The 25,599-nt window shown below is 34.2% G+C and overlaps 1 protein-coding gene and 2 non-coding genes across 3 annotated transcripts; all 3 read right to left on the reverse strand.

Annotated features, from left to right (window-relative positions):
- Positions 1 to 391: 391 nt before the first annotated feature.
- On the reverse strand, positions 392 to 6,167 carry LOC137918847 (uncharacterized). The gene is made up of 5 exons (XM_068761771.1): positions 6,087 to 6,167; positions 3,876 to 4,631; positions 2,798 to 3,002; positions 1,551 to 1,704; positions 392 to 842 (listed from the first exon to the last, which is right to left on the reverse strand). The coding sequence occupies exons 2-5, from the start codon at positions 4,243 to 4,245 to the stop codon at positions 669 to 671; spliced, it is 903 nt and encodes a 300-aa protein (XP_068617872.1). The 5' UTR covers positions 4,246 to 4,631; positions 6,087 to 6,167; the 3' UTR covers positions 392 to 668.
- Positions 6,168 to 22,146: 15,979 nt separating this feature from the next.
- Positions 22,147 to 22,230, reverse strand: TRNAL-UAA (transfer RNA leucine (anticodon UAA)). Its single transcript has one exon. It is a non-coding gene; the product is annotated as a tRNA-Leu (tRNA).
- A 1,783-nt stretch (positions 22,231 to 24,013) lies between these two features.
- On the reverse strand, positions 24,014 to 24,097 carry TRNAL-UAA (transfer RNA leucine (anticodon UAA)). Its single transcript has one exon. It is a non-coding gene; the product is annotated as a tRNA-Leu (tRNA).
- Between the last annotated feature and the right edge of the window lie 1,502 nt (positions 24,098 to 25,599).

A 25,599-nucleotide genomic window follows, 5' to 3' on the forward strand; every position in this document is an offset into this window, starting at 1 on the left:
GCCATGATAATTTTAAGTCAAACATCCTATGATACTGATAGCGAAAAATTTTCACACAAAGAGAAAACGATGATTCTATTGGTAACTGTCCTCATAGGCAAAAGACTATATTAAACACAATGGAGATCATTTTGAATGTGCTTCATATATACACATATTATTTATTATGGATATGAAAAAAAAAAAACAATAATATTTTTTGTAGTAATTTATTTCCCAAATAGAGCCGTTTCAGTCTCCATCTACAAAAAAACTCTAAATATGATACACATCAATTTCACAGACAATAAATATCTTTTTTTTCTACACTTCTACAGATAACTAAGGCACTATGATTCAATTGACATGGACGTACGTTATACAACTGTACATGTTTAATATATTTGATATAAAAAAAAACTTTATTGACAATTTAATGTGTCACAGATAATAAGAGAGATATTGAGAGTTCGATTTTTAAATTCAAAAACATTGTTTCATTAACACAATCTGGCCATTGACCTCTTGTTCGGTCAAGTAATAACTTTATTGACATTTTAATGTGTCACAGATAATACAAGAAAAATTGACAATTCCAATTTCAAAATTTAAAACTATTTTATCATGTCATCAAAAAGGGCCTTAGTAAAGATGGCTAGTACATAGACGTGCTTTATATAATTTATTTTCTAACTTCCAGCAGAGAGTTGAACGATTTGGTTATTGACTTCCAGCAGCTCGGTCATGTACTCCTGGTCGGCCATGATTGTCGCCAACCGTTTAAGTATAGACAGCAGCTCTCCATCACGTAAACGCAGTTGTTCGTTACATTGTTCAACCTCCGCTACTACTTCGTCCGGTATCTATAAAAAAAAAATAACTATTAATTCAATTTGTCCAATGGCATCAATATACAGGGCTGATTTTTATTAAGGGTAAACACTTATTTGTCAGTAAAAACCTTTTAAAGCTTCTACATCTATTTCCAATCATCCTGTGTAAAGTGATGACTCTAAAATATGTTACATACTGTATAGTCTATGGGACCAGATGATAAACAATAATTAATATATACAGTTATACGAATTTTGAAAACGCTTTTTCGTTATTTATTATTTGAAAAACCATTGATTTTTGGATAGGGTGTATCATACATTAAACATCTTGTATTTTAACGAATATTGCAGATAATTATATAGGTTTAAAAGTTTAGTTAATGTATGTAATATGGCAAATAGTGAAAGTGATCGCAAAAGCGCCTTTGGAAAGCCTCGTAGAGTTGTGTTTAAGAAAGATATTAAAGGTTAATGCGATTATAGTTGTTGTTCTGTCAAATTGGGCTCATCTGGCATTTTTCTAACGACCGACAAGTGGCAAATGTTGGTGATTTTAGTTTAATAAATTATATCAATGGCATAACGAAGGAATCGTCTTTGTAACTCAATGAGCACGAATTATTTAAAAAAAAAACAAGTTATTTATTTGACAGGTAATTTAAAAGTTATTATAATTGTAAAACAAGTAAATATGACGAAGTATAAACAGATTAGAATGCTATAAACAACTCCTACCTTTTGCAATTCCAAAAACGTATCGAATTTCAGTTTCTTCCTCTGCTTTCCGCTGTGACTGTCGAAGAACATGGTGAACTGCTGGTCTTTTAGCTTCAGAGGGAAGTATATACCGGCGGCCAGATGACCTTTTGGATCCCTAGCCAGCAGACTCCTGGAAGAAAGATATATTTCATTTAAATAAGCGAATCATACATCTAGAATAGATTGGAAGAAAGGTAGAGAACGTTGCTAAAGTAATAATTTAAGAACCTCTTTGAGAATTAAGGGAGAACCAGAGATAGAAAGACTGGGCGTTCACAGTTTATTTATTATCTATTTCTATCATTTATAGGAATAACCAATTGAAGAGATTAGAATTAAATTGAGTTACTTTATAAAGGAGTGTTCCCCAACGTGGTACCCACGCTTTAAAGTGTGCAATTTGATTGGTAAGGGGGTAATTGGAAAGTAGACTCATCACGAGTTCAACTTCGCTTTATTATAAAAATATGTTACATAAAAGGACGTAAGAATTATGGAAAGGTTATGGCAACCTTCAACATAAAACTGCGATTTGAATGAACGAAAATAACTGATAAAGCAAAGTGGAATGGCAAGTTAAAAGCAGTTAGCAACATAGCGCACAGATAGACTACAGATTGACAAGCAGCAAAAGAAATCCACCTACAAGTAAGATTGACCTTGTTAAAGTCATCAGAAGATGCTTGATGTAAGCCATGATAGTATAGTATCAGGTCGGATAAGCAAATAAAAATGTATACACTAAAATATAAAAATGAAAACCTTATAAGAAATAAAAATAAATGAATTGATAGGAAACACTGCGATAAATTAACAAAGCAACAAGACTGTGATATTAGCTCATCACCATTGATATTAAAACGAAAAAAAGGATGAGAGATGATGTAAAGATGGAAAATAAATGTGAATTAAATTAAAATTCATGGGAAGCGTGTAAAAAGAACGTTTGAGAGATCTTAAGAAGATAGAAGAGTGCAGAAATAAAAAAGAGAAAGCGAAAAAAGTTATTGTAAGATTGTAAAAGTCCCAGTCTCTTGCATGGAAGGTGAACGAGTGGACCTCAAAAAGGCAGTCCATCAAAGGAACAAAAAAGATGTTTTTGGAAATCCTTAGAAGGAGGTTAATCCGGTATTATATGAGTTATGGTTGAAATGATAATAGGTGTGGAAGGCATTATTAGCCCCCTGTCTGTCTGTTTCAAATGTATTGTTTGAAATGTTTACCTTAAATCCCAAACCAAGTTCCTTTTCTCTGTGACAGCGACGGCGGTGAGGTATGCCCTGGCCACGTAGACCAATGACAGGCGCTCCTTGACCACAGCACCTCGAGTTTCTCTCTCATGCCATTCCACGTAATTACTGTTCTGAATATTTATCTGATAGTTGTACTCCTTGCGACAGTGTGGCTCGTCGCTCTGGGTGAACCAACCTGGATAACAATTTAAAATAAATTCCTTAACTGAAAGTCTCGTGAGGGTACTCGAACTGGCTGTTCAATCATCATCTTCATCAGACATAAGATGTCCACTGTTGGACATTGGATCAAAGATTGGTTAGTTTAGCGCGCAATATATATGGCCAATGGACTTGCGTTCACAGACTTCCATTGACGACAGACTATCTTGTTAAGAACGATCAATAATAGTAAAACTAATTTCCATATAAAAATAAACATCTGTACTATATAGACCTCGACATAACTGTATTTATTTTTTTCATACAAAGATAACTTTTTCATAATATTAAGTACTAGAAAATACCCGAGTTAGTATCTGTGGTATCCGAATTGACATTAAATAGAAAAAAACATAAGGTGAAATAATTTGAAATAGGAATGAGTGATGTTATTTTTCTTGAGATTTAGGAAACTGATTTTTTTTACATATATTATTGGTGGCGTCAAATATTGTATAAAGTGTTTAGACACGCACCGTGGATATTAAATTGGGTCTAAGTACTCATAATTTTATAGTTTATCTTGAAATTACGCATGGTTACATTTATTTTGTAAAAATATTTGACATCCATTTATCATTTTAAAAGTACTCTTCAATGGTGTCTAGATCTCTAGAGACTCTCTAGAAACAATTGTCTAGAAATATATGCCCTATTTTAATATCATCAACTTCAAGTCAGCCTTTAGGCGCCCACTGTACCGCATAGGCCTCCCCAAAGGTCGTCTCCATGGCCGGTCGACCGCTCGACAACCTTTCGATCCTAAAAGCCATCGGTTGCACTAGCAATAAATATAAATATTATATTTTTATAAATCAATTCGTAATAAAAATGTGCGTGTATTTACCAGTATGTGGGTAGCAACGATCTGCCATCACGGTGACGACGCGGGCGATATGGTAGCCCAGGTCCGACAGGAACACACCCGCTCTGCCGTCAACCTTGACGTGGATGGCCACCATCACGTGATCTTTCTCCGTTTCAATCAAGAAGCCCTGGGGACCCGGACTGGATGTCGTATAGTCCAGCAAATCTTGGATGTTCTCGTCACACGACACCAACATCATAGATCTAGTGATCCCCGGGAAATCATTTTCCAAGACCTTCAAACGTTTTATGACTTCCATTCCCAGACCGACACAGGTGTGTTTGTGGGCCCTTATGGGTGGTTTGTACTTCGGGAAGAACTCCTTGAGGGTTTCATCAGCTGACGCCATGTACGTGTCGTATAACGTAAGGAAGTTGTTGACAGAGTCATAATTCTCGGAGACGACTAAACGGCTCAATATCGCCTCGGCTTTTGCGACCAGATCCTCGTACTGACGGAGAGAGAGGCGCAAAGCCGGACGGGGGGCCCCCCACCGCGGAGGCGGTAGGGGGTGGTCCTCCGGCCACCGAGGACCAGGTTTCTGGAGACCGGAGCCGAGTCAGCTCAACCACTCGGCTCCCCAGCGGCCCATGACGCGACGTATGGCGCGCTCCTCACTGGACGTCGACGCCATCTCGACTGGTGCCCCCTCCAGACCGACCGTGGCCTCCACGCCCTTCGACGCGTCCAGAGACCACTCCAAGTCCTTACTTAACGGTTTTATATTTAACGATTCTGCAAAAGAAAATATAAACGGTTAGATTTCAGATACGACCAACTTTATCTATGTCGTCTTAATTTTTCGAACACATATAGAAAGGTGGAGTGTTAAGGATAGTACAATTAGGTTAGAGGTGCTTTATGACCAGATCTCCGGAACTCGACTTACCCTATGAAAATCGACCACCTATCCATGTTTTTAATGTTCATGAAAAAAATAATTTAACTAAAAGTAAATATCCGAGTCTTTAACAATCGAGGGTAAAGGTTGCCAGAGAACGATGTAGATGCGAGCCGCTTCTAACTAATCTTATTAAAATGTATGTGGGGTTCCTATGTCCACAAGTGGACGTCCCATGCGATAGAGACTATGGTTTAGAAAGAGCTATCGGGAGAGTAACAAATATAACAGACAACGAATGGAACTTCACTGCCCAAATCAGGAAAAAGTGAGTTAGCTGAATAAAACTCACACTAAATATATAGTCCAGGAAGTGAGTAAAAGAAGGCATAAGTGACTGCAAAAATAAAACTAAATTTGTAAGATGTCAACTTTTACAAAATTTTCTTCAGCTATAAGATGACTAATATACTCGTATAAATATTAAATATAACTAAGACTATATATGTATGTTAAAATTAAGATAAGATATAAAAGATTTCATATTAAATTGTATGTAGTATAATCGTTTATAGATACATATAAATTCTCTCCGCTGACCTTAATATAGTTAAGGGTAGAACTAGCATATTAAAGAAAACCATTACTCTAATTGCATTAGAATACTATAGAGCATATTTACAAAAGACTTAGTTTTATTAAATGTGGTTGGAACACGCGATGGGAAACGTGATGACGCAGCGGAATGTAATTGTCGCCATGTTATGCAATTTGTCGAAGCATATGGGTAGAAACAAGATGGCGGACAAAAGAATTTACGGGAATGACTAATTTATAGAGCAAAAACATTTTTATTTGCATTTAATGGTATAACGTCCATTTCTATAGACGTAATAACATAAATTCATTCTAAAATACAAAATAATTATAACTTTTTTTATTTATTTAGCAAAAATAAATTGGTATTAATTTATTTTAAACTATAACGAGCGGTACTCATTGGATTTTAGATCTAAACGCATACATATACGGTATAAAATACACTGATTTATTTACGGTTTAAAATTCTGTTACTAACGACTGACGTACTAAGGCAACACGTGAGACGCACGTGTTTGTAACAAATATTGGATCAATGACTTTGAATAATCCTTGAAAATGAAATAAAACAGCTGATCACAGTCGCATAATATCAATGACTATTGTGATAAACAAAAGGCACGTTTCGTGACAAAACAAAACGATGACGTTTAAACATGGCGGATGATATAAAAAGGGAATAAAGGTCGATTTATTACTGACGTTCCAAATTTAAAATTATTGCGATGTTAATAAAAATATTTACGTACCCATTTCTCTGGCTGTAAGCCGGGGTTGAAGTATAGATGTGCTCTAAGAGAGACTTGCTTTGTTTACTTCTAGAATTGAACTGGATGCTCTGCGTTCGCGCGGGGTATATAAACCATCTCTTTCCGTTCGACTTCCCTTCCCCCTTCCGCCTCACGTTTCCCCTTCTGCGTCATTCACATTCCGTATACACTTGTGTGAGTTAATATTAACACGGTAAACGGTATTTGTGTGAGTCACGCCGTCAAAACATAACGCACACACTTGTAATTGTTTACACTGTATTAAATACACTGCGTTTACATGTGTGCAAGGTCCATGCAGCAAAATAATCCTTAGAGAAATACCGTATTATACATATTGACATTGTTTATTAACATATATATTTATATGTGCACTAATTTAATACGGATATTTCATCATAGTATTCCATGCATCTATTTTTTTTAATTGGAATAATGCACATATGCTAATATATTGTAGACTATATTTCGCAGGTTTACATGCACATAAACATTTATTTATGATTAAAAATATAATGCACAAGCTATAAGCAAGGTGACGTATTAAACAGTGATTCCTTATAGATTTTATAGCTTTAAAAGGGAGGACGTATAGCTCATATGTCAGTAAAAAATTTTATAGCTTTTACACCTATAGCCAATCAACCTGTATATTACGTAAGATTCTTCTGTAGTTTTTAGCTTTTTATTATCCTTACTGTTAGCCTTGTGCTGATATTACATCGATCGCTCGCTGGATGGATGGAGATGGATATCGAAGATCCGCGAGATTTCTTTAATGTTGATAAGAAAAAGTAACAAACTATGTAATCAATCCTATCTCATTTGTTTAATAGATGGGACGCATGCATAATTATAATTTTATAATTAAAATTCACGCAAATAATTTTTATATTAAAGCGGAAGAATTAAATTGAAAAAGTCCATTTTCGAATTGCCCCCTAAACGATCAAAATGAGGAGCATTGTTTGTGTGACGCATAGACGTCACGTTGGAAACGACGGAGTTAGATCATTCTAGAAAAAATCCATCAACAAGAATCACATTTATTCTCTAATATATTGAAATAAAATTTACTACTGGGTAATTTATAATTTTAAATATTTTATTACGGCTTACAATCAATTATTATTTGTTTGAATCTAATCGGTCAGCAAGTCGAAAGATATCTAGATAAATAACTGGTGTATTAATTTATTTATATGTAATTTCCCTCAAAAAATCATATACTTCTAAAGGAAATCAAAACAAAGTACATTTTAACACATTGTATGTTACATCCGTAAATGTACGAAAGTAATCCAGAAGATTTGCGAGTTGAAGAAGCAATGGGAGAGTTCTTCATAGGACGTTTACTTCTGGACATAGCTCTTCCCCATAGATTACCAATTAGAGCATCTGTCCACCTTGCTGGTAGATGTCCTATACTGCGCTTGCTGGTCTGTGATCTCTTTACTGTCCATGGGCTCAAGGGCGCCTAAGAAGAGACCTTGGCCTGGGCTTTGATACGCATTTGGCTTTATAACATAAGGCCGCTAGACAGGATCGATCCTCGACTTGGTAGGATGCTATTACTTGACTAACATTACTACTACTTCCTAAAGCTAGAGCTGAGAGAAGAGGTGGAAGAAAATACAGCAACGCCTGTATACCTCGGACACTTCTGTTTATGGATCTCCAAATTTTCTTATTCTTCGCTTATTCATGATTGACGGTCGTGGTCAAGCTCGTCAGTATCTGCTAACATCTTTTTTGAGGCTTTTCTATTTTACGAAAGATTTAAGTAGCTATGATTGGTGATGATACACGCTTTTAGAATTGCGTCTATCTCTCGGATCATCATACCACCAAATACAGCGGTGTAAATTCCTGTATAAACTATTGATTCAGGAATTATATATAAATACGGTGTTTTTTTAACACGGTTATAGTATGCCAATTTGGTGTCCAAGACGGAGGGCAGTGCCACTGGAATATATACTTATAATCAAAATATATTAACATATACACACACAGACATATTAGCCGGTGTCCATTTATAAATAGGTTATTTTCGGAACTTTCCGCCAGTCTGGCAAAGCAGAACACTGACGCAGTAATAAATACAGACTATAAATCATATAAAACTCATAGAGTTTATTTTAAAAATTCGTTAAAAGTAAATTGTGAGAGTTTAGAATATTCTGTTATTATTTTACAACGGTATCTTAACAAATTGATATTTACTATTGAAAGTTGAATCTCTCTTCGAACGTTATCTACTTGATAAAGACAATAGATGACATTTTATTAAAGTAAATTTTTCATAACGATAAAAAATTTAATTAATATACGAAACACTTTTTTTTGTGTGTTAATATAAACACGTAATTTCTGCGATCGCAGTGTACGACGCATACGGTCTACGGTCAACGGAACAGACTTGTATTCACAAGCCAACAATAAAAATTGTGACATACAAATTAGGGCTAATAATAAAAGATAACAAAATATAAAGCACAAATGTTAAAAAAAAATAATTTGTTAAAAAACAGTCCAGGATGAAATGGTAAAGGAAAGGAGTTGATTTATGAATGATAATGGAATGGAAAGGAATGAAAGATTATGTGAATGAAAAAAGAGAAAGAAGTGAGAGAAATTGAGAAGGACGAAAGAGCGGGGAAATAAAACCAGAAAGCGAAATAATTATTTGAAAAATTGAACCCGTGTACTCAAGACAGGGGTATATACTAGAAGCATCCAATAACGGGAGCCATATTAAAAAACAAGATCTATGTATAGGTCTATCTTCGTGATTTCTCTTCGAGTTCGAAACTAAAATGAGGAGATCCGTAAACGAACGAATGCAACCGACATACCTCGACAGATAAACGAATAAAGTTTCAGTGAAATTGTAACATGTAACGGCACAAGCTCAGGTATCTCAGGGTGCCCCCAGGCTTCGCTAAAAAAGAGGCTGTAGGCTAACGGCGTAGACACTTTTGTTTTATTTGTTCACATTTTTTTTACGTCATGTCTGTAGCTCAAAAGCAACTTTCGTTTTTAGTTTATCTTCACAGTACATTCGCCTTTATCTATATTCAAAATCTAAACACGTATTGTATTACTTTCAAACAACTTTGGTTGTCTATTAAGAATCAAATAATAAATAACTTATGAGAATATATTAAGGTTTCTTTTACAATGCTATTAAAATACTGACAATAGACGCTTAATAGAAATAGGTTAGCCCTTTGTGAACCTTTTAAGGTTATAATAAAGTTTAACGGTAATAAACAAAAGAGGCGTCCATCTGTTTGTGAGGAATCTATTGAAAAGATCCTGAAAAAAAACGGTCTCACATATCTTGATGTTGACAATGGGGCAAGAAGTTTAAAGTTGTTCAATGAGCTCTAGCGAGGAATATTGGGCACCTAGCACAAAGATGGATGGCCGCTGGCACCTTAAGGTTGTGTTGGAGACTACGGACTGGCAACGTAATGAAAAGTCCACTTTTGGACATAACGGTACTCGAGAGAACCGAACTGGAACTTGGTTTGTTGCTATTGTCTGAGTAACATTATCATCATGTCAACACGTAAATGCCCACTGCTAGGCACAAACCCCATCACCGCCTTCTTTTTGTTCTTTCATTCCTTCTTGCTTTCATCGCCTTCCTTTCCTCATCTTTTTACTCTTAGGTGGCTAGGTACATTTATTTTCCAATCTTTATTAATTTTTGATATCACAGAGTTGTTTGAATTTGAACTTTTTAATACATTACTAGACTTGTCTTATATTTTATTATTATTTGATAAGTTCGTTTACACGTGCATTTATTTCAGTTTTGGTTCCAGTTTTTCTATTTGATTTTGTTCCTTTTAATAGCATTACTTACAACGAAATAACAAAAGTTGTAAGATATTGTGAAGGATAAAAGGAAAGAATAAAAGAAATTAAGAAGTATGAAAGTGAGTGTCGAATAAAGATAAAATTCTGAAAAAATTATGTGTAAATAAGGTCCCTGTCCCAAACTAGATAGGTGGTACGAGAGGCTCCCAATAGCGGGGGCCATACAAAAAAAAAACCTCATCACCGCCATGACTGATCTTTAGCTACCCGCATCCTGTAACTTCGCGTGACTTTGACTATGTTGTCACCTGCTCGTGGTCGCCACTTAGGATACTTTCGGATAGTGACGTACCCCACCGCCACTTCAGAGGAGCAATTATTTCAGCCAAGTTGGTGACCTCCTCATTTATGATTCAGTCTCTTAAGCTTAAAGCCTAGCGTTCATTGGTAGATCGTACACTTGCGACGAATTATAAATTAAATTACAGTAATACCCCGCTTTACGCGACCCCGTTATACGCGGTTTCACTATAACGCGAATTGCAAATTTTAATTACGCGAAAGAGTGCGTATAAATATAATGAGTCATCAACTTCTCTATGGTGTCTTGACCATCTGTCAAACAATTAAAAACAGTGTTGGGTGTTATGAACGTATTTTACAAGAACGTAAACAAAACGTTACCCAAAAGACAATAGATGTATTTTTATATAAATATAAGAGTATGTGTTGCATGAAGTGTTCCTAGAATGAAAGTGATTGATTAAAATGATTTGTATTTTTTTGTAATAATTTTTGACTATGTTTAATCATAAACCTCGTTATACGCGAATTTCAGTTAACGCGATTTTTTTGGAACGTATCCCTCTCGTAAAGCGGGGTATTACTGTATTTGTATGTATAGGCAGTTTAACAAGTACAGTCGCAAACAATATACGGCTTCGCTGGCTAGATGTAAACTTCGCATAAAGTACAAATAACAGCGCATTGTTTGCACACAACTGTACATTGTCTAACTAAAAAAGTTCGGATCGATACTAAGGTGGAACGAAACCGGGTTTCAATGGCGTCATTTGGATCAATATTTCGTGTGACCATACATTTTATTATAAATCGCGGATAAACAGGTTGACCGGTTATAAGTTTAAAGTTTTAAAAGCATGTAGGTATAGCTTGCTGTCAATGGTTTTAAATTCGAATTACTACATAACATAATTAATAATTATTTATTATCTGCACTCTTTACCGCATAAAGTTATTGGTACATTCCAATAAAATTTTCTTTATCTTAATAGAAAAGATAAATTAGTTTAATATGCACATTTTGGTGTGTAGTGACTACTTTATACAGGTCGGTTGGAAATGGCAGAGTAAAAACTTCTTGCTGATAAAAGAGCTATACATTCGCCCCTATTGCTTTTACACCTATAACCAATTACCCTGTATTTTTAAAGTAACGATAATAATTTAGTATTTTCTCCTATTGTTAATGTTCAAAATAATATATATTTAAAATCTGTGTACAGTACCTGAAGATAAATATTGCACATCGACCTTTGGAAAGACAATCGGCTAATTTCGGCTTCGTAGAGCACTATCTCTTTCCCACACTACCTGACGTTGTTAGTCGTTGTATTTCGTGTAATATTTATCGTCGGGTTCTGTAAGAGGTTTATGTCCAACGGAATACCAGTATAGGATAATGCTGATATTGATACAATTTTTGTGCCACAACATTGCAGGCTTCTCCTGAATTTTTAAGTGATAATAAATCTTGGAGATGAATTTCTCTATTACTGTATAAAAGACATTCTAAGTGACCGATGTAAAAAAGAACGACGTAACTTCTCAGGTCAGGACGTCTTTGGGACTCTCGTATTTTTACTTGTAGGATAACATTATATGCGAACACAACCTGATTCTAGTTCTTATCTATCTGTGCTAATATTAATAAATTAATTAATACCAAAATTTAAAAGTACAGTTTGCATCAGCTGCCACTTTAACCGTCATGCTTTATCGGCCACTAACCCACGAGTCCCGACCGACGTCAAAATAATTTGACTCCAGCTGCCAATATTACCTTATTCTCCGGTGATAAAATTTCCTTTGATATTATTCCCCAGTATTTCCAGTTATTATGGCCATTCCGGTAAATTAATTAGACGGTTACCTATTTGCGTTAGTCGGAATCGTGACGTATTTCTCGGAAACGTGATTCAGACGCGCGATACCAGGAAAAAAGGTTACGCAACCGTCACCTTGGATGTAATACACCACCTGATAGCCTTATTTAGTCTGTGTTTCACTGTAGCTAGGCGCAGCGTTAAGATATATAATCTGTTTTCGATTCTACCGTTTTAATCAAGGAGAGTGGTTTTAACTTTTTTTTTTAATTTAACATGTGCCACGCCTACTGCCACTTTAGTCGAATTTTGTTTTCAATAAATAGAATATTAAGAACATTTCCTTTTAATATTTTGTTACAAACTTTTACTTAACTTTAACCTATTTAGTCGCTTACAACCATAACGATATATATTAAATAATGTTAATATATTATAATAAAAATATATTCAACCAGACGATTATATAAATATATATATATATATATATATATATATATATATATATATATAATATACACACACGATGCAGTTAAATCAGGACAGTAGTTGGCGTGTATAATGTTACATACGTAGTATGAGTTACACAGATCCACAAGAAAATCGAAAAGGTCGATATATCCAAAATGGGTGGCGTCTTCGAGTAGTGAAGAATTTTTTTGATTGTAGGTGCCGCTACGTATGTGCAGTTGTAATTTTCCTAAACTATTAAATACGTAAACATAACGTGAATACATTTTTTTAATTTTATTTTACCCCAACCTAAAGTCACTATTTATACAAAAATTGGTGTATTTAATACAAAGAATAAAAATAATTATTAAAAGAAACAAATGATACTTGTTGTAACAGCTCCTAATAGATATTGGACTGTTTGTATTTCGTGCGACAGAGATAGCGCTCTTCCAAGCCGGGATTGGCGGATTGTCTCTTTCAAAAGGTGGATGTGCAATATTTATCGCCGGGTACTCTACCGTACGTCGCACCGTCTTGAGATTAAGACACGTAGTCGAGTTTCCAGACGACGCGACGGCTATAAGACAAGTCACGTAATCTGCACACCGTCATAGTCGCCTATCGATAACCAACCGATCTCGTCGGAAACGAGGTTGTATATCACAGGGGACGACAACCCCCGATCATACTACATAGCTAGAGTTTCTTCCTTTCTTCTCCCTGCGCTAACGCTTTTCGAATCCAGGCAACACCAATCAGCAAAGCCGAGGTTCGATCCAAATATAATTAATGCACAAATGATTAGACCTAAAATATGTTGGTAATTTGATACAATTAAAGTATGTAGAATAATTGAGGAAAGAGGTAAAGAATGAATGGCAATGAACGAAAAGGAAATATGGTATGAAATAGAACGATAGAGGAATCATAAAATGTAAGAAGAAAGAAATATCTTAAGAGGAATGATATAAGAGTGCAAAAATAAAAAAATTATGTGAAAAATTTAATAAAAAACCACATAGGGGATGCGAAAGGTCCCCAATAGCGGCGGCCATTAAAGAAAAATGCAAAAAATGAGAATTATAAAAGTTCGTATAACGGGAGTCGAATCGCGGCTTGCGATCGTAAGTTTCCTACACATATACATAGGTTTATAAATATACTAGCTGATCCTGCAAACGTTGTTTTGCCATGTATGTTATTTCTAGGAAACATTAAAAAACAAATAAAAAAATAAGGGTTGATCGTATGGGATGAAAATTTAGGGTTGTGTGTTTTTTTGTATGCTGTATCATAAAAAAATATAAACAAAAAATTTTGTCTGAAAAATAAAAAAAATATTTAGGGGTGGACCACCCTTAACATTCAGGGGGATGAAAAATAGATGTTGTCCGATTCTCCACCCTGGCCGATATGCACGCTAAAATTCACGAAAAGCCGTTTCGGAGGAGTTCAATCACGCACACCGTGACACGAGAATTTTATATATTAGATTTTAACGGTGAATACCTTAAAACACATAATTTGTCCTATGGCGGTTGGAGCCAAAAGAATTGCAAGTGGTGATCAAAGCCGTGGATAGACTCCTTGATAGACCGACGAGATAGTTATTGTTGCGGTAAATGTGATCTATAGGGGAGGCCTCCGCCTTGCAGTAGGTAAGAAAAGGACCAATATTTAGCCACTTCCGCACATGCAGTGGTAGTCGTGCAATAAAATGCACCGCCCGCCAGCCCGCTGATAAATGCATATGCAGCAAACAATGCGAATCACACAACCGCCACCGCCAAATTACTCAACACGTGTTTCACCCCTCCACGGGGCATCTTCAGGTGCTATGCTACACCGATTCGTGCCAAACACAGAGTGCAGTGGGTATCAGCCGGCTAAAAAAATGATGATGATATAATTATAAATAAAAAAAAATCAAATAAACTTGATAATGTTCTCACTGGCAGAGAGAAAAGAAAAAAAAATATGTTAACATTACATATGTAGATATAATGGTTTGTATGTTAGTTAATGATATCGGTAAATCCCCCTAACCTATCTGTTCCATTTATAAACGTAGGCGAGACAATGCATCCAGATTAAATAGAAAATATCGATGACAATTTAGATACTGTTTGATAATCGTTGTTGCCTGTGATAGATAAATTTATACTCTGTATTCTTAATATATTTCTAATTAAAGTTTAATCTGTATGAAAAGATGAAATATGACAGAAGTGATCTTTCTGCTCTTTTACAGAGCTAGTAAAATGTATAATTATAGAACATTGATTAGTATTAACTCTGGACAGGCAATTCTCTGTATGATCGAATTACTAATAAAGAAACCTTAAAACGAACGAAAGTATAGCCCAGCGGATTGGTAAGTGGCAATTGGCAGGTCATATGGCACGCAGAACATATGGCCGCTGTAACTTAAACATTTTGGACTTTGAGTTATACTCGTAGTTATTATTGATACTATTGTATACATTAGCAAAATTTTAAAATGAAGTTAAAAAAAAAAACTATTTCAATTTACATGAAATAAATATTTGAATTGTTTTTGTTTTAGGAAGTTCCCCTTATTTGTGATACAATTGTGTTTCATATTATTATTAAAATTATTTTCAGAATTATAATTATAATAAAAATAGGTCTATGTCTAGATAAAACTAAATACATAATAATCCTACAACATTTAATTAATAATTAACATAAATAATCATGGTTATTTGCCATTCACAGTCTTGTGTAGGTGTAGAAGGTGATAGGAAGCACTTTCATACACATCACATTTAAAATGTTATTACTACTGATACGTAGCGTTCAACACACTAGCTGCTCGACATCTTAAGATTGCGCAGTAATTAGGATGCCCTGGCGTCCACAAACATGCGTTTGGCGCTCCAGTATCTGGCTTTTTTTCATAATTATACGCTTATCGTATCTCATTATACTGTACTGGAAGTACATTGTTTGATGCCTTCGTATAATTCGTCCAGAGTTGGCACGAGGAAAAGCTCTGGCAGTAGGCTCTGAATAAAGTCAGTTTCACATCATCATAATTTTTTAATTTCAGAGCGTGGTTTATGTTTATGGGTTTATTTTATATTTGTTATTAACACAATTACAATTAATTCACTTGAATCAATTTCATGGTAATATTAAAAATAATCTAAAGGTTGTGTAGGTAAAAAAAAGGTTAATTCGATTAGAACACCAATTGTTCTATGTTAATTATTTATAAAAATATATTTAACTATTTAATTGTTTATTAATATATTTTTTATTACCTTCTTTTCGCAAATATATCTAAAAGATTTTATGCAAATATGCAAGAATGTTACACTGACAATACGACTAATTATTGCCGCCATTTTGAAACGTACGTCATATGACATCATGAAAACATCTTTCTATTTTATAAACAAAATGAAAGCATACATTTGTGTGAGTGAACGTTAAACATTCACACATGTGTGCAGTTAATGTCGTTGAACTGTGTCTGTGTGAGTAGCCATATGGTTTGACGTCGAAATATACGACGCACTTCGATTTTAAACCTTACTACATTAATAATAAGAACGTTCCTCATTGCGTTTCAATTATGCAGACTGTTCCAGAGATAACCAGAGATTTCGTTCTGGTACTTTTCCAGTGATAACTGTGTATTTACAAACAACATTTTGCGCAGTTAGTTTTATACGATCAATTTAATCTGAATGATGGCACAGATAAAATATGGCATTATTTTTTATCGAATCTTTTAATCGATTCAAATATGAACTAGTAAAAGTAATGATAAATTTTCAAAGATTTTTTATATGATAGCTAGGGAACGTATTTATCGAACTATGTATATATAAATATATATATATATATATATATAGACATACATATATATTATTATATAAATGATATATATAGGATATTTATATATATACAAATATCGTATATATATATAAATATATGGTATTTGTAAAAGTAATCCAATTCAAGTAAGTTTTTTTATTTTATGTCGAAAATGTTTAATCGGGAATCTTGTTAAGTTGAACAATGCTATTATAACGAAGTTTAATTTTATTTTAGGTAATATAATTATTAAAAGGTGTACATAGATTTTATTATACATTAAAACCTTTGAAAATTTCTGCACATATATCATAATGTATTCGTCGCTTTTTGATTTTTTTTTTGGCCGGTCATAGCCATTTTAAAATAAATCTTCTTATTGTGTTTTCCCTTTTCAGAAGTTGTCTATCATTAGACCTTTTTGTGTCCTTTCATTCCTTAGATTGCCGAGTGGTCCACGCTGCCCTCGAATCCTCACTCCACACACACTACACAAACAGCAACACAGACTTGATCAGATAAACCTCGTCTTAACTGCCTCATTCAACAGAGTTTCTAATGTAGGTTTGAAAACCCAAATGCTTTAGTTTATATAATAGTTCAACGATCCTTGAACTCATTTCCGATGAAGCTGTACATGCCTTAAGGCTAACAGCATAAACATCTTGAAACAGCATAATACAAAATGAATATACACAATACTAATTCCTAAGAAGAATCCCAAATTCATTTTGTGTATCTAATTTATAAAACTCTCGTGTCACGGTGCGTGATTGAATTCCTCCGAAACGGCTCAATCGATTGTCGTGAATCTTAGCGTGCATATAGTCCAGGCTGGAGAATCGGACAACATCTATTTTTCATCCCTCTAAATGTTAAGGGTGGTCCACCCCTAAATTTTTTAAATTTTTTATGATACAACATACAAAAATACATACAACCCTAAATTTTCATTCCTTTACGATCAACCTTTAATTTTTTAATTGTTTTTTAATGTTTCCTAGAATTACCATACATGGCAAAACAACGTTTGCGGGATCAGCTAGTCTTCAATAAAATCTTAAGGCGACGTCAACAACACAAGCCCTACTCGTGGAATGATGTGATTTTTCATAAAACAAATATATTTGACCAATTCGTATTATCGTTAGTTTAACTTGGGTCGGAAAAGTTTTGACTGACCATTGTTTTGACTGGTAGGAAACAGCTCTGTGTAGAGGAGACTCGTTCAAAAAATAAACTAGTTTTAATTGTAGTATATGTGTGTTTATTCAGATCATGCTTTTTCGTTAAAAATGATTATATAATATAAATATATTTATTAACTTGTTATCTCCAGACGCCGTTTCTACAAAGAGAATAACAAAAAATGTTTACTGTCTGCATTGCAAGATATCGAAATTTTGAGAAACGCTTATCTCAACGTGTTACTCGGAAATGTCAAAAAATATGTAACACAGATAAAATATGTATTCTAATCTCGGAGTTGTTGTTATTAGCTATGTTATTCCAAATTAAACAAAAACCTCTTTACAAAAATATCAACGTTCCTATGGTGCCTTCTGGTGTAGGAAGTTTTTTTTGTTATATTCCATTTGCATTGCTGACCATTTATTAGGAAATTGGTTATATATATTGAAAATATACTTATAAGAATAACGGTATTTAACGAATCTGTTTTGTATGTCTTGGAGACTGTGTATGACACCCGGATTTACATGTGCGGAGTATGATCTTGCGTATGTAGTCTGATAATAGATATATTTATAGGAGATCACTTTGACAGTGATACTAGATAGAGTGGTGTAAGATCTTTGTCTTCAGGCATTGGAATCGTCGAGTGATATCTTTGATATAATTATATATTGTCACATTAAGACTTCTTTTCCCAAACAAAGCACAGAGTAAATCGAAACGCGTGTAAATAAATAGTAAAGTGATAACTTTGAAATACGTGTAGTAGATAGGATGTTGAGTAAAAGTTCGTCGAACGTATAAGAAATACTGTGTATAATATTGCTAGTCGATTTGTTTCTTGATTCTCTTCTGGCTTGTTCCTACGCTACTTTGTTCTTTGGTATTCTTGCTTCATCTGGATTTTACAGCTTCGTCGGATATGAGTTCACTGAACGGAAGGGTCAGTGAACTATATTAAAAAGCATTTGTGTTTCCGGACCTGCATTACACTCTCTGATAGAAGACGACACTTAACTGGACGAGTCTGTGTTGCTGTTTATGTAGAGCAGTGATTCCAAAAGTGGTCTATATCGACCCCTAGGTGTCTATGACAACCTGCAAGGTGTCTAAGTCAGCGAAAAAAAATTTGGGGGTCCATGAAATGAAAATGGGGGTCCACGGTAGTAGATCTCAACACATACACTGATAGCACCTATTTACTTACATAATACTATCTTATAATAACAAAACATTTACATTATTTATAAAAGTACCTATGAAGTAAAAAAATTATTGTATATGTATAAGTATTATATAAATTATAATTATTATAAATTGTGTAAGTTGTACGATGTTGGTATTCGCTTTGTAGTCGCAATACATTTTGAACATACACTAAACTTCACTACAGTTACAAATTTACAGGAAATCAATATCAGGTAAGTAGGGGGTCTACCCAACACGGAAAAACATTGCAAGGGGTCTATGATACAAAAAAGTTTTGGGAACTCTGGTGTAGAGTTTGTGGAGTGAGGATTGAAGGGCAATCTAGGAAAGAATACTGATTCTACCTCGGATCGCCCACGCTTATCCCGAAGATGGGGTTGGGCGGCCGACGGCTTTTGAACATCGCACGCGTTTTTTAGTGCGGTAAGCGGACATATGACAAGACAAGCGGAGTGTAGTGATTATTGTTGTGGATATATTTGCCCTTTTTTAATTGTGCGATCTCCATATAAGTTTAATTTAAATACGCCTTTTTTGTCTTACTTCGATATATCAACAAATTTTAAAAATACAAAGTCTGTCCGTGTTATTAAGAAGATATATACGAGCTAATTCCGACTTATATTCAATAGAAGTTCTATTTTTAACCTTATTATAATGGTATAAGGTTCATTTGTAATAAATGTAAGTGAAATACTTTTAAAACTGTTGAAACAGACGAGACATAGTCTGCAACCCAGCAGAAGTCTAGACAGGGGTTGGTACGTGATTGTTCGGTATTATTATAACGGTTTTGTATTGTATAGACGGAATTCGCGGTAAGAAATCGGCAAATAATAGCATATAATTAAAAAAAATGTTGTAAACAACTCCTTTTACAGAATAAAGCAGAGGTCATCAACATTTATAATCATCGAACACTTTCAAAATTTAGCTGAATCACGAGGGCTTCTGCAAATACGTTTCTACCATATTCTTAATACATCTAATTTGCATTGCGGCTGAATTTCAATTACAGATTAAAATATACTTTTGGAAAAAAAAATTAGAATTGATTGTGCCGTGAGTGGATGGCATAAAGTAAACGTCAAGTCAACCCCTCGCTTATGAATTGTGAATCCCCTTTTTGTCACGCTGACATAGACCTTCTTGTCTTGTATCAGCTGGCTGGTTTCCATAACCATATTCAAGGCAGGCAAACTCCTCGAGAAATCACAGCAGACTCTAGATGTTGCTGGTAATTTCCGGCAAACACCTCGGTGGTCCAAGATGGGTGCTGTTGTGTGCTACCCCCGTACACTGAAGTGGTACATGAGTAGCAGCTTCGGCAATACCCTTGTACATATGACAGCTGTTGATGTGGATAGGTTCTCGAGAGGCAACTGTGAGCCTGTAGACGCGGGGCCCGGGGGGTGACTCTACACTAGGTGGAACGAGGACATAGAGGTCGCAGGGCATCTAGTCATCCTGGCGATCTTTGTGGCTGGCTTATGCCTTGAATTGGGCGTCTATCTGCTGAAAAGAACAATAATAATTGTTCTTACACTTTGCCGTCCGCACGTTTCGTAAAAATTTATTCGCTTGGCGACGGCAGCGCTAATTCGGAAAACCTGGCTTGTCGTCGGCCTTTTTTGATATTATCGATAAATTATGAATTGTAAAGTTTTAATCAACTCATCGCTAGTTCTCATGCGTTTTCTACCCTGTTCCCTTATTTTCATGAAATTTCAATGATATACATACGTAAATAAATACAAAATTTGTTTGTTTTATGTATATGTTTATTTCTTATTATATAACTTATTGTTACCTAAACACAAACAGAACTCAACAGCAACAGATCACAAAAGATATTGAAGCTCCGATATTATATTTGGTATTGTTTCTGAAGATGTTAATGCTGTTAGCCCTAAGGCTTTTACGGCTTCATCGGTACTGAGTTCACGGAGCGGAAGGGTCCATGAACTAGATCAGAGTTTCTCAAACTTTTTTGTGTCGTAGACCCCCTGCCATGTTTTTCCGTGTTGGGTAGACCCCGTCCTTACCTGATATTGATTTTCTGTTAATTTCTAACTGTAAAGAAGTTTAGTGTTAAAAACTTAAAGTAAAAACAAATGTTAATTTATACATTTATTAATTGAATTTAAATTAAAACTACTCAAAATAAAATTTTGTATCTGTTATGTAAAATATACTTAACATAAAATAAACTATAAATAAAATAACATAAGCAATAAGTTAATATTTTTAGTGAGAACACACAAAACGAATACCAACATCCTACAACTTACACAATTTTAAAAACATATATAATATTTTTTTTTACTTCATAGGTATTTTTATAAAAAATGTAAATGTTTTGATATTATAAGATGGTATAATGTAAGTAAATAGGTACTATCGGTGTATGTGTTAAGATCCACTATCGTGGACTCGGATTAACATTTCATGGACCCTCAAATTTTTTTTCGCTGATGTAGACCCCTTGCAGGTTGTCATAGACCCCTAGGGGTCGATATAGACCACTTTGGGAATCACTGAACTAGATAAAGCGCCGACCACTGACCGATACTATTTATACTATTTTGCGCGCTACACTACTGTGGTGTCGTCGGCCGTTGGCCGATTTTATTATTAAATAAGAATATTTAACTAACATAGTGTCCCATATTAATTACAAGTATTATAATTTAATATTTAATTGTAATGTTGTCGAAACACTATAATAAGGAAATATATATTTGATTAATGTATACCTATGAATGTATGTGAGGCCTATTTAGAAGCGTTTACAACTCATATCTATTCATATATTATCAACTCATTTATATGAATACATAAAGAGACACAATTTCATGGAGTCTAGAATCAAATTGAATTTATATTGAAATCCTTCAATTCAAAATACGTGACAATGTGTCTGCAATAAAAAGATTTTTTTTTAACTTTTACGAGTATCTTTGATGCTTTAAAAAAATTCATTGACATTAATATGTTTATTTAAAAGCCTTCACTTTGTAAATGGAGTTACTGCTGTATTTTGTACAAAAGTTTTTTTTTTAATTTATTGCACAATAGAAACGGAGGAATAAAAATAAACATATTAAATAATACTGTAGTATATAATAGTATGTGTATATATTTATATATGTATATATATATAAGTACTTTTTAATAGTGTGTAATTTTAACTTGGGTTAATGTTTTATACCTGAATGATTGTATGGTTCTTATACCAAATTTGATGAAAAGTTAAAACGATTTGTAATTTTAATCTTTTATCCATTTTTAAATTATTTGTTATTAAAGTTAAAATTTAAGTAAAATATTAAAAAGATATTTAAAAAAATTGTAGTCTAAAAAATATTCAACTAGTTTGTCAGGTGTGGGGTTCGAACCCACGCTCCCTCTCGGGAACCAGAGCTTAAATCTGGCGCCTTAGACCACTCGGCCAACCTGACTTGACAAATTGTTTCAAAAATACTGTACACTTTAAATATACAAATAAGTGTTCAATTGATTATTTATTTTTTTATACTATATAGATAACATTTGTGTAACATTTAAAAGTTTTTTAGTTAAACATTCAAAAAGTCTATAATTATAATGATGTAGTTGTCAGCTTACTTAAAGTAACTTATTTAACAATAACTTCATTTAATGATGCTTTAACACTTGAGACAGAAGCTAATAAAAGATTTATATTTAGAGTACGACCACAGATAAATAATGTCGATAAGTTATAAACTAATGTAAATTATCATTAAATTAATATGTAAATTGAAGTTCAATAACACTTTTTAATTAACGTAAAGTGTGGAAGATTTACGTAAAACACAATCTACAGATTTGTTCACGGTCAACTCCGTATAAAGTTAAGGCTCTTTATTATCTGCTACAAATGGATTCTGGACTACTTCGACTACATCTGGCAACCAGAGAGTTTCGATAAGTTGGTTGGGCGATCACCAACTCGGTGATGGACTCTGTGGAGGTAGTGACGAGCCTCTTAATAACTGAAGCACTTTCAAAAGCAGATCATATCATACATCATTGACAAAAGATTTCCAGAAAGAGTGCGACCTTCAGCAATGAAGTTACTTATAAGATAGAACTGATGCAGTATCCATCAGTGTTGGTATAAGACGGTAGAATCTGTTCAATCATCATTTATGTCTTTTTGGCTTGATCTGCTAATTTTCCCATTTATTAACAATATAAATAAATGGGAAAATTTCAATTATTTTTACATGTAATGAGAGGAATGTTGAATGCGCTTAAATTGACAGCCGAAGTAGAGTTCTTACGTTCAATCATTTCTCGGTGTGTCTGCCTAAGTGACCTCAGAGCTGTTTTTTATGGCAATCGCTGTAGGGTGTTTCTCGCTATCCCCTGTCGTATTTATGGAACAGGGCATTACGATCTTATTTATAATATACAATATAATACAGTTTTGTGTTTTTCTGTTCCTTTAATTTCTTACCTCACCTGTACTATTTTCACCTTTATTCCTATTAATTACGTCTTCGTCACTGTTCATCAGTGAGGCGATGCAGTTTTCACTAAACTTTTTTTAACAGGAGATCGGAATCCTATCGGAGTCAAGAGATTACGGCCCTCACAATCCTATGGCATATCTGTTGTAGAGAAACAATTGTGGTTAGTAGCTGTATGGAGGTCTAGAAGAGCTACCTTCTCTTCAAGATCACAAACTAGCTAGGGAGGACTAGAAGGTAGCTGTAAAGTCACAGACATTGCTAGAAGAATTTCTCGTCTGAATTGGAAGCGGGCGGGGAACCTGGCTCGTGAAAACGGCGGCAGTTGGAGCCGAAGGGTTCTCGTGTGGCGATGTATTTGACACGACGCGAGTAGGCGCTCATCGCGAACCAACCACGTAAAGATCGCGGCGTGTCACTGGATACGAGCAGTGTAAAACCAGACTTCTTGTAGGCGCTTAATCTTAATTATTTTTCTAGCCTGCTCTAACATTTTTAAGAACTGCAAAAAAAATTTTAAAGACCCAAAAAGTCAAGTTTGCTTACCCCTGGTTTAGGCTAGTAGCCAATTCGATATAGCGCTCATTGGCCGCAAAAAATTCGACGGCGTAATATAAATTCAATGAACGCAATAATACATAAAAAATTATAATTTGATTTGAATTCATAAATAATATTTGTAAAAAAACCATTGTATAGATATGATATATACAACGACATGGAATTGCAATCCAAAATAGAAGATGTTTGTCAGGTGTGGGGTTCGAACCCACGCTCCCTCTCGGGAACCAGAGCTTAAATCTGGCGCCTTAGACCACTCGGCCAACCTGACTGTAAAAAAATGTTAAAATATAGGTAGAGATCTTACAATAAATCATTTTAAACAAATTTGATACTATAATTTGCAAGAAGATCTCATATTTTATTATTTCTGACATAAAACAAAATTAAAATGTTTTATACATAAAATGTCAATGGTTGTACATTGTTTGTGTACTAACAGAGACATCTACACGTGACAGTGTTTACTACAAGAATTTATGAGTGCAGAATATAAACACTAGATGGCGCTGTTCTTAATGTTTTTTATGCGTCCACTAGTGTAAAACTATTGTATTTAATTTTCTTAAGTGCTTAGTAAATTGGAACATTTTAATCGCTATTTATTTAAACAGCTGTAGTGACGGTCAAGAATAATTTGTAGTTCAATTATATTTGGATATTTTTACATTATTAACTGCAATTGATGGTTATTTAAATATTAAATACAATTTATTCATGTTATAGGTTACACTATATGCTATGTAACATGTACAATCCAAATGTTAACCAAAATGTAAAATTAGAATTAAGTTTTGTTCGTCTACAATGGCATTCTTTAACTCTGTACTGTACTGTAGTAGGATGCCATTGTATAGGTATTTTAGGTGTAAGGTTTTTTAGGTTATAAATAAATTCTAGCCGCTCCCGCCCACTACGCGGTAAATTTAATGAATGCCTCCTTAAAGATTGCGTTTAATTTATTTTATAAAATTGGGTATTAGTTGATCTCTACTCAGCGAAATATATATTCTTAGCAAGTTTCTAGTCTCTAAGTTTTATTGTACCATAAATATTGTGATGAACATGTACTTGGGCTAAATCTCTTATACAGAATGATTGGTTACATGTGTGGTACTTTTATTGAAGCTTATTTGTTACCAATTTATAATCGACCTGTATAAAATTAATTCATGAATATCCGCCGACTTCAAGGTATAGGCTTCCCGTAAAGATAGCTACAATAATATGATCCATCTAAGAATGTTTTTTACATATAAAACCAATCACCATGTATATAGATCGATTAATACGTCTAACATATATATGTATTCTTGTATGTATTGAATATAGCATTTCCTCTCACGTTTTGTGTGTTCATTGAGAACGTTCTGCACACAAATACCGGCTTTGTTCGTATTAAAAATTTTAGCTTACGAATTCAAACGGAAACAGTTTGTGTGCATTGTGTAGGCCGAGACGTAACAGACCGAGCTTCCGTTTCATTGTCGCCTAAGTATATAGGTCAATGTCCTCTCTCATCCGTGACTTGTGTTAATATAGTGTTTTTATCAAGAAAGTTTTCTAACAACAAACAGGAACATTACATTTGAAAGCGCTTCTGGATGTAGTTTTTAAATTTTTAGAAATATAACACTTAAGTCGTGGAGAGATTTTCCTTATTCCAATTTTTTTTTATGACCCCTGCTTTTGGGGGCCTCTCGTTCCCCTATTTATGGTGGGACAGGGACTTTATTTGCAATTTATTCTTTCACATAGTTTTTTTATTTTCTT

The sequence above is a fragment of the Battus philenor genome, unplaced genomic scaffold (genome assembly GCF_028537555.1).
Source record: "Battus philenor isolate CCGP_79_NKW_IND1 unplaced genomic scaffold, ilBatPhil1.0.hap1 SCAF_15, whole genome shotgun sequence".
In the NCBI taxonomy this organism is placed as follows: domain Eukaryota; kingdom Metazoa; phylum Arthropoda; class Insecta; order Lepidoptera; family Papilionidae; genus Battus; species Battus philenor.

What these genes read in the sequence shown, in the direction of transcription:
- LOC137918847 (XM_068761771.1), bottom strand. Translation starts at nt 4,245, where the DNA reads ATGGCGTCAGCTGATGAAACCCTCAAGGAGTTCTTCCCGAAGTACAAA. An exon ending in AACTTGGTTTGGGATTTAAG is followed by an intron (nt 1,705 to 2,797) that starts GTAAACATTTCA and finishes TCTTTCTTCCAG; the next exon opens with GAGTCTGCTGGCTAGGGATC. An exon ending in CGTTTTTGGAATTGCAAAAG is followed by an intron (nt 843 to 1,550) that starts GTAGGAGTTGTT and finishes TTTTTTTTATAG; the next exon opens with ATACCGGACGAAGTAGTAGC.